Source organism: Sarcophilus harrisii, chromosome 1 (assembly GCF_902635505.1).
Source record: "Sarcophilus harrisii chromosome 1, mSarHar1.11, whole genome shotgun sequence".
Classification (NCBI taxonomy): Eukaryota; Metazoa; Chordata; class Mammalia; order Dasyuromorphia; family Dasyuridae; genus Sarcophilus; species Sarcophilus harrisii.
In genome coordinates this window covers 246677226-246692863 of record NC_045426.1, presented here as the reverse complement: position 1 = coordinate 246692863, position 15638 = coordinate 246677226, and the positions used below count along the sequence as shown (strand labels likewise).

General features: G+C 35.3%; 1 protein-coding gene across 1 annotated transcript; it reads right to left on the bottom strand.

The window, feature by feature from the left end:
* Nucleotides 1–1301: 1301 nt before the first annotated feature.
* Nucleotides 1302–10595, bottom strand: SRP19 (signal recognition particle 19). The gene is made up of 5 exons (XM_031939467.1): nucleotides 10455–10595; nucleotides 9821–9896; nucleotides 3248–3319; nucleotides 3032–3143; nucleotides 1302–1944 (listed from the first exon to the last, which is right to left on the bottom strand). Exons 1-5 carry the CDS (start codon nucleotides 10490–10492, stop codon nucleotides 1811–1813), a joined length of 432 nt encoding a protein of 143 aa, XP_031795327.1. The 5' UTR covers nucleotides 10493–10595; the 3' UTR covers nucleotides 1302–1810.
* Nucleotides 10596–15638: the final 5043 nt, after the last annotated feature.

The following is a 15638-nucleotide window of genomic DNA, read 5'->3' as shown; positions in this document are numbered from 1 at the left end:
CAATTTCACATAGTTAAGGGATAAAGGATTTGAACCGAGGTCCTTAGAGTGTAATCAGGTTCTTTCTTCACTGCATTCTATTAGGTTCTGCCGCTATTAGGTTAAGTGAAGATCAGCATTTGAATACAAAAATCCCAAGAATTTTAATAGAATAATTTTTTTGATCTTCTAAGGGTCATAGTAATATAAGAAATGGAAAGCAAGAGAACCTAAGAACCATCTATTTTCTTTCCTTCTGTAGAGACAAGAAACATTTCAAGAGAATGCTGAAATTTTTGATTAGGGAAGAACAGGATGACACAATTCTAGCTACTTCTTGCTGGGGATGGATACAGTATTATAACCCCAGTTCTAGAAACTCACTTAAAAAAAACTGTAACAAGTCAAAAAATGAGTTTCACCAACCAGCCTGTGTTGTCAGAAAGACTCCTTGCTTAATAAGTTATGACATTTTAAACTACTATGATTAAAAGATTATATAGGGTGATCAATTTTTTTAAAAAATGCTACATAAAAAGGATGAATTATAAACATTTATAGCAAGAGTTCTCAAACTTTTTTCATCTTAGGCCCAAGTATTTTATCAAAATACAGCAAGAAAAGAATCACAGTTCACGTCTCATAGAACATTATAGTAAGTCTAGAAGGTGGAGATGGCTAATTGATGCATTCAATTAACTTGCTGAAGCAATTTCTATATTATAACAAAGAGGAGTGAATCTGAAAATAAATTCTCTTCAAGTGAAAATTTTAAAAAATTTTGATTATTAGTTCAGAACACAGGCAACATAGGATTATTAAAAAAAAAAAAAAATACTGTAGTTGCCTAAGAGGATCTAGATTCAAAACCTATCTCTGCTACTTCTTTAGTAGCTTGGTCCCTTCCTGAAATTCTTTGGCTTTCAGTTTCATCAGTAAAACGAAGTTGGGCCAGCTAATCTCTCAACATCAATTCTCTAGCCACTTGAAATAACCTAACTCAAAAGAGTAAAACACAAGTAGCATCAAAGTAGTGAATTGGTGTAATTTAATTGTTTCCATTGACAAAAAACCCCACAAAGTCTGCATTTTTCCTGTGTATCATAGTACTAGAAAATAATAATATACATCATAATGCAATTCTATTGTAGCAACAGGACAAGAGAAAGCTACCTAAATAAATCCAAAGCTATTTTATATAGCCGTCTTCTATTTGTTTTGACTTTTACTTTAGCTATTCTTTCGCTGTCTATTTTCTCCTACTTACTATTCAACTAATCTTTATAGAATTGTAAATAACTTTCATAACAGAAAGCTTGAAAAATCATTTTAAATCCTTTATTTCATGAACTTAAACATTAACAAAAGTTGAACAAACTGTAAATTAAAGATTGATGAATCTGTTTAATTCAAACAATATATTCAGAAAAGGTAACTTTTCTTCTAATCTAAGACATCTAGTATGACAAACAGCACAGGAGAACAAATGACATAATAGTTGTGTAGTCCATTTTGTAATGATTTTTAAATTTATGAAGATACATACATATTCCTCCAATAATTCAGTGCTGGTTTGCAGAAGACTTCTGCTGGCTTTGTGCTATATAAAGGCTAGATGCAACTTTCCAATGCCAATTTTTTTTATTTTGTGAACTCAAGTTGGTTGATGTTCTGTTGAAGTTCAGAGAAACTTATTCCAGTTAAGTGAAGGTAAACAAATCATACAACTTCTTTAGTTTCCTTTTTTATCATTCACTTCAGAAGCAAACATCAATGTTCATTCTTATCTTCTGTAGGACTGATATATATTCACCAAGTAGGTGTCACCGGATCACTTCTTCTTCTTCCCTTTTCCTTTTTTACCTCCCTCTCCTTGTTGAAGACTTTGGTCACCACCTCCTGTTTTTTGTGTCCTTGTTTTTAGTTTGGGTATCATTTCAGCTGCATACAACATTACTGACTTACCTAGAAACAAGAAGTTAGATTTACACTCATATTTATTAAGTGACGGATGTAGTCAAATAACTCCTAAGTTATAAAATCATCAAATCAACAAAATAATTTGAATGAAAAAAAAAATCAAATGAATTGTAGACAGTGAAGTCTGACAAGAGATACATCTCATTGAATAAAGTGGTCCTCTGCTGGAGACACAGATTTACTGAGTTTACATTAATGGACAAGGCACTCTGAAATAATTTTACATACTTAAAATTTCAACTTTGTAACACAAGAAGATTATACAATTTATCATGGGAGAATGTTATCTTGGGAACCTATTATGGAAGTCTTCTATGATGGGGCAAATGTGATTTTCTAAGACTTGTAAATTTGTAAATTAGAGAAATCACTAGCTATTACCTCTAGTTAACTCTAGATTACCCAATTATTCATCTAGCTATGCTGTTCTCCTAAGCCGAGTTGCCTTTATAATCAGGATGACTTAAATTTAAGTCCTATCTTTTGTACTTACTAGCTATGTTACCTTGAGTATTACAATCTCTCAGCAGGAGTTATATACAGTAATAGCAATGTATGATGATCAACTCTGAATGAATGAAAACTATTCTCAGCAATACAGTGATCAAAGACAATTCCAAAGTTCTGATAGAAAGAACTGACAGAGTCTGAAAACAGACAAAAACATACTATAATTCTCTTTCTCTTCTCCCTCCCCCACTCTTTTCCTTTTCGGTTTCCCAGTTTCTTCCACAAAATGACTGATAACAATAACATGTCTTACATGTACTGCTTATGTATAAACTATATCAGACTGCTTACCATACCAGAGAGAGGGGAGGGAAAGTAAAAATTTGGAATTCAAATTTTTCAAAAATATTTTTAACATGAAGAAAAAAAATTATCAAAAAAAAAAAAAAATGCAATAGGTATATATCCTCCTCTTTGAAGAGTCTGATTATGTAAACTTTTTATACGATTAATGCTTTGTAAAAAGACCAATAACACAACAACACACCCAAATTTCATCTATAGTTTTAGTAGTATTCGCCAAAAACAAACAAACAAACTAGAAATAAACCTTCTGACTTACGTGATGGGAATTGTACAAGGCATAAACTGCCATCTTCCTGTTTTAACTGAACCCGTACTCTGCCCCTATATTGTAAATCACGATTCCATTCTCTGGAGTACATTTTATTTTTCTAGAATCCAAAACAGAAAAGCATTTATTTTGTTTCAAATGACAAAAAAAAGTAAAATCTATTAATGAAATGAGTAAAGTAAGTATTAAGGAATTTCACTATACCTCAATATGCACATTAAGTCCAACTGCCAGGCATACATCTTGGATCTCTGTAGCTGTAGGATTCTCAACAGCCTGAAATAGTTTTTATATTACGAAAAAAATAAAAAATTACCCTTTAGCTGAATAGTGTTACATCCATCCAAGCAAGGCTCAAAGTTTCCTAATATCAAATACTGCATTAGCCCCACTATTGGATTCTATTGAAAATCAAGAGGGAAGTCACACAACTGTGTTGACATGGGTCAACTATAAAAACCTAATTTCAACAGGTCCCTTACTGCTCCACAGCAATCCTTAACTACTGTGAGCAGACTCCCATAATAAACTACCTTTACACAAGATCCCTATAACACTGAATTTCTTCCCTTTTAAAAGATAATCTTCCTATGAACACACCTAGGCCTCTCACATTAAAAAAAAAAAAAATCTACATTTTAAATGTGTCACTTAAACTATCCTCTTGTCCTATACCTTCAGTCCCTTTCATAGACAAACTCCTATATCACACTTCTCAATCTGGCTTCTCACCTCAATACCTTCCCACTTGAATGAAATGGTTCTTTTCAAGAATGCCAAAAGTTCTTAAGCGCTAAGTGCAATGGTTTTTCTCCCATCCCCTCCATTCTCATCTTTGACTTTCTGGAAGTGGTTTAATAGTTAATTACCCTCTTCTCATGAATATACTCTCTTCCCTTGTATCCTATGTCACTGCTCTCTCCAGATTCTCTGGCTACTTCCTTCAGTCTTTTCTACTGGATCATTATTTATGCCCAGTTTGCTGATGGAGGTTGTCCCCCAAAGTTGTGCTGTGCTCTTTTTTCCCCAATTCTTTCAATAATTTTATCAGATCCAAAAGGCTCAATTATATCTAGGAAAATGATTTCCAAATCTATATTAAATAACCCTAATCTTTCTTCTAAACTCCAGTTGAGGGTCACTAAAGGCCTGCTGAGATCTCCATCTAGATTCCCGTAGGCATTAACATATACCAAATTTAACATGCTAAATCTATCCTTCCTACAAACTTTCCTATTTCTATTTAGGCCACTACTATGCTAGTTACCCAAGTTTATAATTTCAGAAACATACTCATCTTACTCCCTGGTCCCCCATTTCCAAATTAGTTGCCAACTCTTGTCATTTCTGCTTCCATTTCTCTTTTATATCAACTTCCTGTGCCTTTACATAACCAATAACCTAAGATTAACTAATTTAGATATGGGGAGTTAGGCCCTTATTGTCTCACCAGAACTAATGTAATATCCCCTTGGTTTCTGCCTGTTCCCTCCCTTCTCCATGCCATCCTAACAAAATGGTGGAATGGAAGTACTGTCTCTGGAGTCAGAAGACCTGGGTTTAAATTCCACTTCCAATAAGTACCATTTATGTGACCCTGAGCAAGTCACTTTAACTTTTCTAAGCCTTAATTTCCTCAACTTAAAAATGAAAGGTATAACTATATTTAGGAGTATCCTTTGAGATCCCACCAAATTTTATGATCTTCTTTTATACAGCACAAATTTGATCACGTCATAATTTGGCTCAAAAATTGCAAGGAATTTCACACTTCCTAGGATTAAACACAAACTCAAACAGGCACTTAAAGCCCTTTCACAACTTATTTCACGTTGTTCCCCCTTGCTTTCACACTATACAGTCTAGCCAATGTAGCCTATTAGCAGTTCCCAAAACTAGCATTCCATTTCTTACTTCCATTCTTAATAATTAAAATCATCTTAACTTGATCTCTTGGAATCTTTACTTTTGGGGAAGAAAAGCAAGGTGGGCAGGCAGTTTAGTGGACAAGTTGACACCAGTCCAAGGCCTAGAGTTAGGAAAGACCTGAGTTCACCATATCCAGTCTCAGATACTTACTAGCTATGTAATCCTGGGCAAGTCACTTAATCCCTGGTACCTTAATTTCCTCTTGTATAAAGTGGGGATCAATTGAGCTAATTATATAGCATTTAGCACAATGTATGAAACATGTAAGCACCATATAAACGTTACCAATATTATTATTTTCAAGACTTGACCTATATACCAGCTTCCATAAAGCCTTTTCCAATTCCCTTAATTATTAGTGTCCTTTCTCTCTTCAAATCAATTATCTTAGATTTTAATCTCACTATGTCATACATCCCAATTCCCAGTAAAATGTAAGATACTTAGACTGAAGATAGAGCCTTTTTTTATTTGTATATCCCTAGTACTTAGCACAATATTTAATATAGATATAAATTACTGAACTGATTTGAATCACCACGTTGGCAGCACTAACCATAATTGTTTTACATTCTTTTCAATAATTTTAACTTTTATTTTATTTTCAACATTTCTTCCTTCCTCCCTTCTTTTCTGATACTCATTTAAAAAATTAAACCCATTACAAATAAGTAGTCGTACAAAACAAATTTTCACAATGGCAAAAATCAAAAAGAAAAAAAAAATTGTTTTGACAATTACAATTTTATAGTATAGGGTAAGATCTGGTACTGCCAGGTCCTCTTCCTTCCCACTTTTTTTTCAGTGTTTCCTTTGATATTGTTGACTTTTTTGTTCTCTAAATGAATTTTTTTTCTAATTCCACATAGTAATTTTTCAGTAATTTGATTGGTATGGCACTAAGAGGGTAATATTGTGATTTTTAAAATACTGACTCAGTCTACCTACAAGCAATATTTCTCCAATTATTCAGATGACTGTGTAAAAAATATTTTGTAATTATGTTCATATAGTTCCTGTATATGCCACAGCAAGTAGACTCCTAAGTATTTTATAATTTTTGTAACTTTTAAATAGAATTTCACTTTCTTTATCTTCCTGATGGGATTTTTTTTGACTCACGTATAACAAAAAAATGTAGTTGGCTTACTTTATATTCTGCAATTGTGCTGAAGCTATGTTTTCAATTAATTAGAGCTGGTATAGTGGGGAAAGCTAGTATAGATTAAGTGCTAGGACCAAGGATCAGGAAGACTTAAATTCAAATCATATAGCTGTATGATCCTGGATAAATCACTTAAGCTTGAGCCTGAGCCTGAGCCTGAGCTTCCTCTTCTGTCAAGTGGGAATTATAGCACCTATTTTCCAAGATTCTGAGAATCAAATGATTGAAAAGTTCTTAATACAGTGCCTGGCACATATTAAGTGCTATATAAATGTTAGTTATTGTTATTGTTAGGGCTCTCTAAATAAACCATATTATCTGCAAAAAGTCAAGTTTTGTTTCCTCTCTGGATATTTTTGCCATCAATATTTTTTCCTTAAGTACTGAAAAATAATAGGGATAATGGACATCTTTGCTTCACTTATGATTTTACTGGAAAAGCTTCTACCTAACTTCCAGCTGAGATAATTTTTATTCTCAGTTTTAGATAGATAATATTTATTATAATGAAAGCTCTATTTGTTCCTATACCCTCTATTATTATTAACAGGATAGGAATTCATAGAAATTAAATTTTTGTTAAAAGCTTTTTCTTAATCTATTGACATAAGTATATGATTTGTGTGTTTTATTATCAATATGATCAGTTATATTTATAGTTATCCTAATACTGAACCAGCCCTATATGGCTGGCTTGGTCATAGTGAATATTTTTAATATATGGCTATAGTCTTCTTAATATTTTATCTATATTTTTATCACTATTTATTAGGGAAATGAGCTTTTTTGTTTATTTTTCCCCCAGTTCAGATATTAAGATTAAATTCATATCATTTTATTTTTCAAACAGTTTATTAATTAATAGAATTGGTCTTTATATGTTTAGTAGAATTTACTTGTATATCCAAGAGGACTTGTGCATTTTTCCTTAGAGTATCTATTTATGCATTATTTCATTTCTTTTTCTAAGTTTATTACTTATTTCCTATTCTGCTAGTCTGGATGATTTATAGTTTTGTAAATATTATTCCATTTTGGATAATTTTGATTATATTAAATAAAAAAAGTTTCTGTAACTGATGCTGAGTGAAATGAGCAGAACCAGGAGATCATTATACACTTCAACAACAATACTGTATGAGGATGTATTCTGATGGAAATGGTTATCTTTGACAAAGAGAAGATCTAATTCAATTCAAATTGATCAATGATGGACAGAATCAGCTACACCCAGAGAAAGAACACTGGGAAATGAATGTGGACTACTTGCACTTTTGTTTTTCTGCCCAAGTTATTTTTACCTTCTGAATCCAATTCTTCTTGTGCAACAAGAGAATTGTATGGTTCTGCACACATATATTGTATACTATAACATATTTAACTTGTATAAGACTGCCTGCCATCTAGGGGAGGGGATGGAAGGAGGGAAGGGAAAAGTTGCAATAGAAGTGAGTGCAAGGGATAATGTTGTAAAAAATTACCCACGTATATGTTCTGTTAATAAAAAGTTATAATTTAAAAAAAAATACCATTTTAAAGAAAAAAAAAGTTTCTGTAAAAACAAAACCAATCCAGACAAGATTGGAAAGCAGAAAACTAGTATAAAAATTTTTTACATTCAAAATTTACATCAATTTACATTATCATTCTGATAAAGGCTTCATTTTTAAAATATACAGAGAATTGATTCAAATTTATAATGCAAGTCATTCTCCAATTGATAAATGATCAAAACAATTGACCAGACAACATTCAGATGAAGAAATTAAAAAATATTTCTAGTCACATGAAAAAATGCTCTAAATAATTATTGATCAGAGAAATACAAATTGAGACAACTCTGAGGGACCACTACCCATCTTTCATATTGGCTAAGATGACAGGAAAAGATAATGACAATTTTTCAAAGGGATGTGGGAAAACTGTAACACTAATCCACTGTTGGTGGAGTTGTAAACTTATCCAATCATTCTGACGAGCAATTTGGAATAATGCCCAAAGTGCTATCCAACTGTGCGTACTCTGATCCAGCAGTGTTTCTACTGGGTTAGTCATCCAAAGAAATCATTAAAAAAGGGAAAATGATCCATAGGTACAAAAATAAAAATGTTTATAGCAACCCTTTTTTATAGTGGCAGGGAACTGGAAACTCAGTGGATGTCAGGGAATTGCTGAATAAGTTATGGTATGTGAATGTTATGGGATATTATTGGTCAATAAGAAATGAACAACAGGGTGATTTCAGAAAGGCCTGGACTTACATGAACTGATGCTAAATGAAATGAGTAGAACCAAGAGAAAATTGTACAGAGCAACAAGTTTATGTGATGAACAATGTGGCTCTTTTCAACAATGAGCTGATTCAGACAAGGCCTGTGATAGAGAAAGACATCTGCATCCAGAAAGAGGCTATGGAGATTGAATGGGGATCACAACAAAGTATTTTCATTTTTTTTTTTTTGGTGGTTGTTCACAGGCTTTTTATTTTCTTTTTCATTTTTTTCTTTTTTGATCTGACTTTTTTCTTGTGCAGCATAATAAATGTGGAAATATGTACATTAGAATTATTTGAAACACAAGATTTTGCAAGGATGAATGTTAAAAACTATCCTTGCATATATTTTGAAAATAAAAAAGCTATTATTTAAAAAAGTAAAAAAGTAAATTAAAAAATATTCCATTTTAGTTTTTTGCTTTTATTGGTACATAAATGAGTGAAACACCTAATAACTGCTTTTATTTTTTATTTTTTTAATATTACTTATTGGTTATGAATTCTTTTTTCAATTTTTAAACTGGCAATTTGGTTTTCTCTATTTAAAAAAAAAATCAAATCATGGCTTATCTATTTTATTTTTTCCCAAAAAATTTATATTCCAGAATTATTCAAAGCAACTGAAATGGATCCTGGTTATGTCAGGATCTTAGCCGAGTTATAGGAAAATTCTAATCTTACCTGACTGAATATTTCCATTCATAATAACTATCTGTTAAGTTTTTAACTGTCTGTCATTACAGGAATGGGGAAGCTTTAGAAATAGGTATTGCAGATTTAACTCTATAACTAACAATCTAAAAGTTCAATTCGCCCGATCGATTTAAGGATAATAGTATTGCCTTTATTTTCCTGTAGTCTATCATTTAGAAATATGAATATTCTTAAATGTACAACTTATTTAATAATGTAAATTAATTTCCTTCTAAGCTCTGGCACCAATTCTATAGTATTCCAAAATATATATATTACTATTAAATTCATTTTCACAAAAAAAAAGTTAATTCCTGGATAAATTAGTTCAAATCTTGTCTTAGACTCTTCCTAGATGTCTGGGCAAGTCATTTCAACTGTCTGTTTTCTCCCCCGTAAAATGAGGGTAATAATAGCACTCCCCTCAACAGTGCTGTAAAAATGACTGGAATATAGTAACCACTGAATAAATATTAGCTATTAATATAACTGTCATCTTCATGACAAACCTGTATTATAATCCCTATAGAGTAACAATTTCAAATTGTTTTTCAATATTAGACACAGTCACATTTGACTTTACAATTCGTCAAATACCAACTGTGTCTTTTAGCTGCTGTTTTCAAATTCAGAAGCTTGGAAAAGCAAAGAAAAAAGCCACTTGAACGCTTTACAACAAATATACAGCCCAGTCTTAAGCTTCATTTGCCCTTACTTTGTCTATAGGGATCCGTCTTCCCTCAGCAATGGTCTTCTTGTTATTTAAATATGCAGGATAAATGCAAATGAACCTAAGAGGGAGAAGGTAGGTTTCATAATACAAGATTTAGAATTGAAAGAAATCTGAGATTATTCAGTCCAACCCAAAGATATTTTAGAAATGAGGAGACTGAGAGACGGATGTTAAACTGCCCCAATTCTCACAGTCGGAGACCCGGGATTGGAACCCAGAGCTCTCTGATTCAACCGCAATCATATTAATGCAATCAAGTCAAACAAGCGAAGTAGAGGGAAAGCTTCGGGAACAGAAGGGTTTTTTTTTTTTTTTCCCCCATAGCCGGGCTTCCTCCCCCTCCCCCCACCATGGATTTCCCGGAATGAATTCTCCTTCGAAGCGGCTCATCTCCCAGCTACTTCATCCGGGCAACAGTCCGCAGCAAGCTTCCTTCACTGGAAGGCGTAAAAAACAAACAAACCAACCAAAAAACCCCTTCTCCATCCTTTCCTCCTTCTTCAGTTGCTGCCCCAGCACCTTCACCCGGGGCCAGTGGCCGAGCCCCCCAAGTCGCAGTTCACAACCACTCCGATCGGTCCCGTTCCCCGCTACTTCCTCCCACCGAGGAGGTTACCTGTCCTTATCCGCGGGGGACCGGTCGGCGTACGCCATCTCCCGAGGGACTCGCGGTACTAGAATCCAGCTGGCGAGAAAACCCGGTTACACGGTGAGCTCACAGTAGTTTCTTCCTGCAGAAATCCCGCCTACCACACAGTCGCAATTTCCGCCAGCTTCCTCGGCCCGTTCGTTCTGGAAGCCGTCGCTCAAGGACTTGGAACCAGGAGAACCAATTATGAAAAGAGCCCGCCTCCTCCGCGAATCACGCATGCGTATTTCAATGAAGGCGTTAGTGGACGGAAGCAGAAAGTTAATGCTGACGTGAAGGAAGTAGTTTCTTGGTTCGTGTGGGCGTGGTTTGAGCTTTTTGCGGGGAGCGGGGGTGGAGCGGGTGAGGAGAGAGGACTGGAAGAGAGCGCCATTTTAGGAGTTTAGGTCTGTAACTGCCGGCTACCATCCGCTTCGGCCGGTGAGGTGGGGGACAGGTACTGCTGGCGGCCGACATTTGGTTATTTTATTTTTAAAACATATATATATATATAGTTTGTTTGTTTGTTTGTTTGTTTGTTTGTTTGTTTGAATCAACCACAATCTGCTTTCTCGCCCTTCCTGAGAACAGGAAAAAACAGCCCGTTACAAACAACACGTACTATAGTCAAAACAACTTGACTCACTGGCCTTGTTCTCCCCTTTCCCTTCCTCCCGCCCTCCGCGCCTTGTCTCCGTCTGCATCGAATTCTCTACCTGTCAAAAAGTGAGGAGAATGTTTGATCACTAGACTTCCTGAATCACGTTTGGTTAATAGGCTGGTAGAAGTTCAGCCCAATAATATTCCACCCCATTTCTGTGCTATAATATGTTTAGCCATTTTTTTGAGTCATGGGCACTCCCTCAGGTTCCCACCGGGCTAGTTTGAAAACTACTGCCCCGAGTCACAGATTACGCACCCGCGCTGATGACTTTGAAAACAACGCAAAGAGCGAGCTCACACGGGTCACAATCATAGTTAAAGAAATAAATTAGTAATAAATCAATAATAATTGATGTTTATAATATAAATTAATTTCTAAATAGGAAACAAAAAAGAACTTACAGTTTTCTTTATTCCATTGAAAAACTAGAAACGTGCCACTTGAGTAAGGCCATATCTTGATACATACAGCAGTAGGTACACAGTGAGCTGTAGCTGTGACAAGGGCTAATAGCAATGCGTGGGACAGGGGTCGGGTGCAAGACCCCCTTTTCTTTTTTTTTTTTAAATAACTTTTTATTGACAGAACCCATGCCAGGATAACTTTTTACAACCTTATCCCTTGCACTCACTTCTGTTCCGATTTTTCCCCTCCCCCAGATGGCAAGCAGTCATGTTAAATAAGTTACAGTATATCCTAGATACAATGTATGTGTGCAGAACTGAACAGTTTTCTTGTTGCTCAGGGAGAATTGGATTCAGAAGGTATAAATAACCCGGGAAGAAAAACAAAAATGCAAGCAGTTTACATTCATTTCCTAGTGTTCTTTCTTTGGGTGTAGCTGCTTCTGTCCATTCTTGATCAATTGAAACGAAGTTAGATCTTGTCTTTTTTGAAGAAATCCACTTCCATCAGAATACATCCTCATACAGTATCGTTGTTGAGGTATATAATGATCTCCTGGTTCTGCTCATTTCATTCAGCATCAGTTCGTGTAAGTCTCTCCAATCCTCTCTGTATTCATCCTGCTGGTCATTTCTTACAGAACAATAATATTCCATAACATTCATATATCACATTTTACCCAACCATTCTCCAACTGATGGGCATCCATTAATTTTCCAGCTTCTGGCCACTACAAAGAGGGCTGCCACAAACATTTTGGCACATACAGATCCCTTTCCCTTCTTTAGTATCTCTTTGGGGTATAAGCCCAGTAGAGACACTGCTGGATCAAAGGGTATGCCCAGTTTGATAACTTTTTGGGCATAGTTCCAAAGTGCTCTCCAGAATGGCTGGATGTGTTCACAATTCCACCAACAATGTATCAGTGTCCCTGTTTTCCCACATCCCCTCCAACATTCTGCATTATCGTTCCCCGTCATTCTGGCCAATCTGATAGGTGTATAGTGGTATCTCAGAGTTAAGACCCCCCTTTCCAATCCAGTTAACTAATCAGAGACATCATCAGATGCAAAGAGAAAACATTTATTTAATCCCAGCAGGGAGAGGCTCAAATACACACGTGGGAGCAATCCCTGCTCCTGCCATGTGCTCCTGGAACCTGACCTGCTTTGGGCTTGTCCAGGGTTTAAAAGCAAAAGACTCAAGTCTTCTCTTTGGATAGACTAACAGGATGGTTACATTGACCAATGGTCACCAATGCTGGCTGCCTCCCACAGGTCATGCCACTTCCTGCAACTTCCTGTATCTCAGGTTCAACATCCATTCCTCCAGAGAACAAATGACCTCTCAAGGTCCAAAGTTCTGGGATCATGTGATAATACCGAGAAATACTTCATCCAATCAGTCCCATTCAGCAACAATGAGACAAATTTGATTCATAGGTTCAAAGGAGACCCCAAAAAGATTGGGGTTCCAACCTGGTCTCCGGAAGTGTCAAAAGGATTTTCTCACTTGTCTTCAAATGAAGGAGCAAAGTTTATTATAATTCTAATGCTAATTGAAGCTAAGTTCCAAATGAATTTAGCAAAGAATCAAGAGCAAGAAGATAAATTTATAGGGAAAAGATAGAAAGATCAGGTGCTTCCCATCACTGATATCCTAATTTTATTATTTAGAGGTAGAATTGAAGAGGTGGAGTGGAAGAGTATTGAATTCTAGGGTGGTTGTACCTCATTATGGAATTCTACAGTTTAGACTGTCTCAGAAACTTTTGTTATTCCTTGCCAACAGATTATTATCTGACAGCCAGCATTGCTGTGGAAATACAGTACTCCCAAAACCTTAGTTAAGGCTAAGTTAAAATTAGGTAGCCTTAGGGTTATTGCTACATCCTCCCTAGGAGCTACACAACTTCAATGGCAAGGCTTCTTGATTTGAAGAGGTGGTATCAAAAGCCTGAGCAAGTCCATCACAAAACTGATAGATTCCCTAGCGTCCAGTTTAGTATCTTAGACTTTTGTTAAATCAATGTGTAATGGGAAAGCTAGGGGTATGGCTTTTCACCCATAACTTAGGGAGCAAGGAGTTAAATGTTCCTTACCTCTGCCCTGAGTCCCAAAATATCTTTAAAATCCTCCAGATATTTTCAACCAGCTGTTTGTCATCAGTTTTTTGTCTCCCCTTTTCCAATCAAGATAACCATGAGTTAATGCAGATCTGGGTATCCAGGACTGTATGAATACAGGGTGAGTGGAAATTGTTTAGCAAAGCCTATGTGATCCTCTCTGAAGCTGGGGTATTCTTCCACATTAGCTTGGAGTTCTTGCTGCCAGGGCTTAAAATCATAGGTCTTGACCAGCTACTGTCCTCAGGGATTTTTCCTAAGCAAATTTTGGCTTGCACATTGAAAGGGACCATAAAAGCTGGAAAGCTGGTAAGAGTCTTTGGTAAAGAATAATTAAGTAGTTTGGGGGTTGTTAAAAAGATTTTCAAATAATTTAATCCTTTTTTTTTTTTAAATTCTAATTCAGATCTATGTTCTTTTTCCTTTGCTTCTGAATACCATTTACTGTAATTGTCCCACTCAATAGGGTGAGTTTCCTTATTCATCAGTTTCTGCCTTAAACAGTCTAATTTGATGTTATCAAAGCTGCTGCAACAGCCCAACAAAGTTTAGGGTCATCACTAGTCAAATCCTGGCAATCCTGGCAATATGAGGAACTATCAGAACCCCCCAAAAAACTGGGTTTGAGAACTTAAAATGATCCAGCAATCTCAAATCCCTTTTTGCATTCCTAAAAGACCCTTGTAAATCTCATGCAAGACTTCTGTGTCCCTGCCCCTGTTGATTTATGTCTTTGCTATATCCCCTTAACAAACATTTGTAAATATGTCAGATAAGGAAGCTTTATGTTAAAAGGCTAACCTTTTTGCTGGTTTCTTTGGACCTTATAAAAGGCCCTATTTCCTTTTGTGCTTTGGATGCAAATCTTATGTGGCCAAAATCTACTTTAATAAATTCTCCAATTGAAAATTAATATTTCTCAACTCATCTCTATAGCTTGGCACAACAATAGGAATTTTACCTCAACCTCCCTTTTGCCTTTAACAATATATGTCCCATTTTAAAGGTAAACACTCAAAAATAATAATAACACTGAACTAATAAGTATAAACTATACATAAATACAAGTATAATATAAAGGGATATGACAGTACAAATATACAAATACAAATAATCCACACTGGGTTAGCAATTTATTTAGATTACAAGAGTAAACATTTCACAATTCTAACCATGCAATTAAATTGCTAATTTCAATTGATTTTCAACTGTACAGAAAACCAATCATGTAAGCAATTCTTACATAACTTTACCATGTGCAGAAAATAAACCATAGTCCATAGCTGGTCATGCATTTATCAAAGAGAAAAGATGCACATAAAAGCGAATCCTTGTGCAAAAACAAAATAGGCTTTACCAAAGTAATTAATGACTAAAGTGATTCCAGTCAAAAAAAAAAAAAAAAAGGTCCCTGGAATATTCCTCCAATGGTCAAAGACTGGGTCTGATCATGGAGCTAGATTTGGATCATTGAACTTGGTAGACAAAGAGAGTTGGGACGCTGGAAAAAGGTCCAGTGGTGCCTAATCCCTTCCCTCATGTACTAGAGAATTCAAAGTTTCACTTCTACATCTGATGTGGTATGGCTTCTAGGAGAGACAGCAATGATTTTGAGGTCCTAGCATTACTAATACATCTTCCCTAAAATCCAAGGGAAAAATATCATTGTATTTCTCTACAATTATTGACAGACAGGTTTGTCAGAACAAGAGCACTCCTAGGTTAGAGTGATGAGTTAGGTCTCCTTGATTCTCAGCCAGAGAACCAAAATGATGAGGTTAGTGGTAATGAGGTTAGTGGCAGTCAGAGAGTTGTTAAAATCCTCTTATATTCGGCACACAGGTTCTTCATAAAAGAATTCATGAACCCGAATTATTAATTAGAAAAAATGAAAGTTTGTTGTTGGATAGGAAGCCAGTTTTGCTAAGAGAATGACTTCTTTAGTGGCAAAGTCTTATTAGGGAAATGGAGCTGACAC